The sequence below is a fragment of the Apaloderma vittatum genome, unplaced genomic scaffold (genome assembly GCF_000703405.1).
Source record: "Apaloderma vittatum isolate BGI_N311 unplaced genomic scaffold, ASM70340v1 scaffold30721, whole genome shotgun sequence".
NCBI classification, from domain to species: Eukaryota; Metazoa; Chordata; class Aves; order Trogoniformes; family Trogonidae; genus Apaloderma; species Apaloderma vittatum.
This window is the reverse complement of record NW_009697829.1, coordinates 2,491-2,782: the sequence shown is the minus strand read 5'-3', so window position 1 is coordinate 2,782 and position 292 is coordinate 2,491. Positions and strand designations below refer to the sequence as shown.

Genomic DNA, 292 nt, shown 5'->3' with positions numbered 1-292 from the left:
GCGGGGCGGTTTCTGGATGGCCTCGGTGCTCCTCCTCACCTTGGGCTCCTCCTTCATAGCCCATTTGCCCTTCTGCAAGCTGCCCAGCCGCTTGAGCACAGCCTGGACTGGTCCCTCGCCGCCCCCCTCCGCCTTGGGGTCCTGCCCGGCCGTTCCCACCATCATGTAGATGGTGGTGATGTTGGGCTCCTTCCCCTTCGCGTCCCAGCTGCCGGATTTCGCAGCCGCTTCAAGCGCCTCCACTCTCTGGGCAACATGCCTGGTGCCGGACACCACTCGGCTGCGCCCCCCT

At 66.4% G+C, this 292-nt stretch overlaps 1 protein-coding gene across 1 annotated transcript in view; it reads right to left on the bottom strand.

Annotated features, from left to right (window-relative positions):
• Window positions 1-292, bottom strand: part of LOC104280213 (scavenger receptor class F member 1-like) — a gene marked incomplete at its 5' end in the record, with an annotated part of 2,751 nt that overhangs the window by 336 nt on the left and 2,123 nt on the right. The window contains 1 exon segment of the mRNA XM_009877789.1: window positions 2-290. Within this exon segment, the coding sequence (XP_009876091.1) occupies window positions 2-290 (289 nt within the window).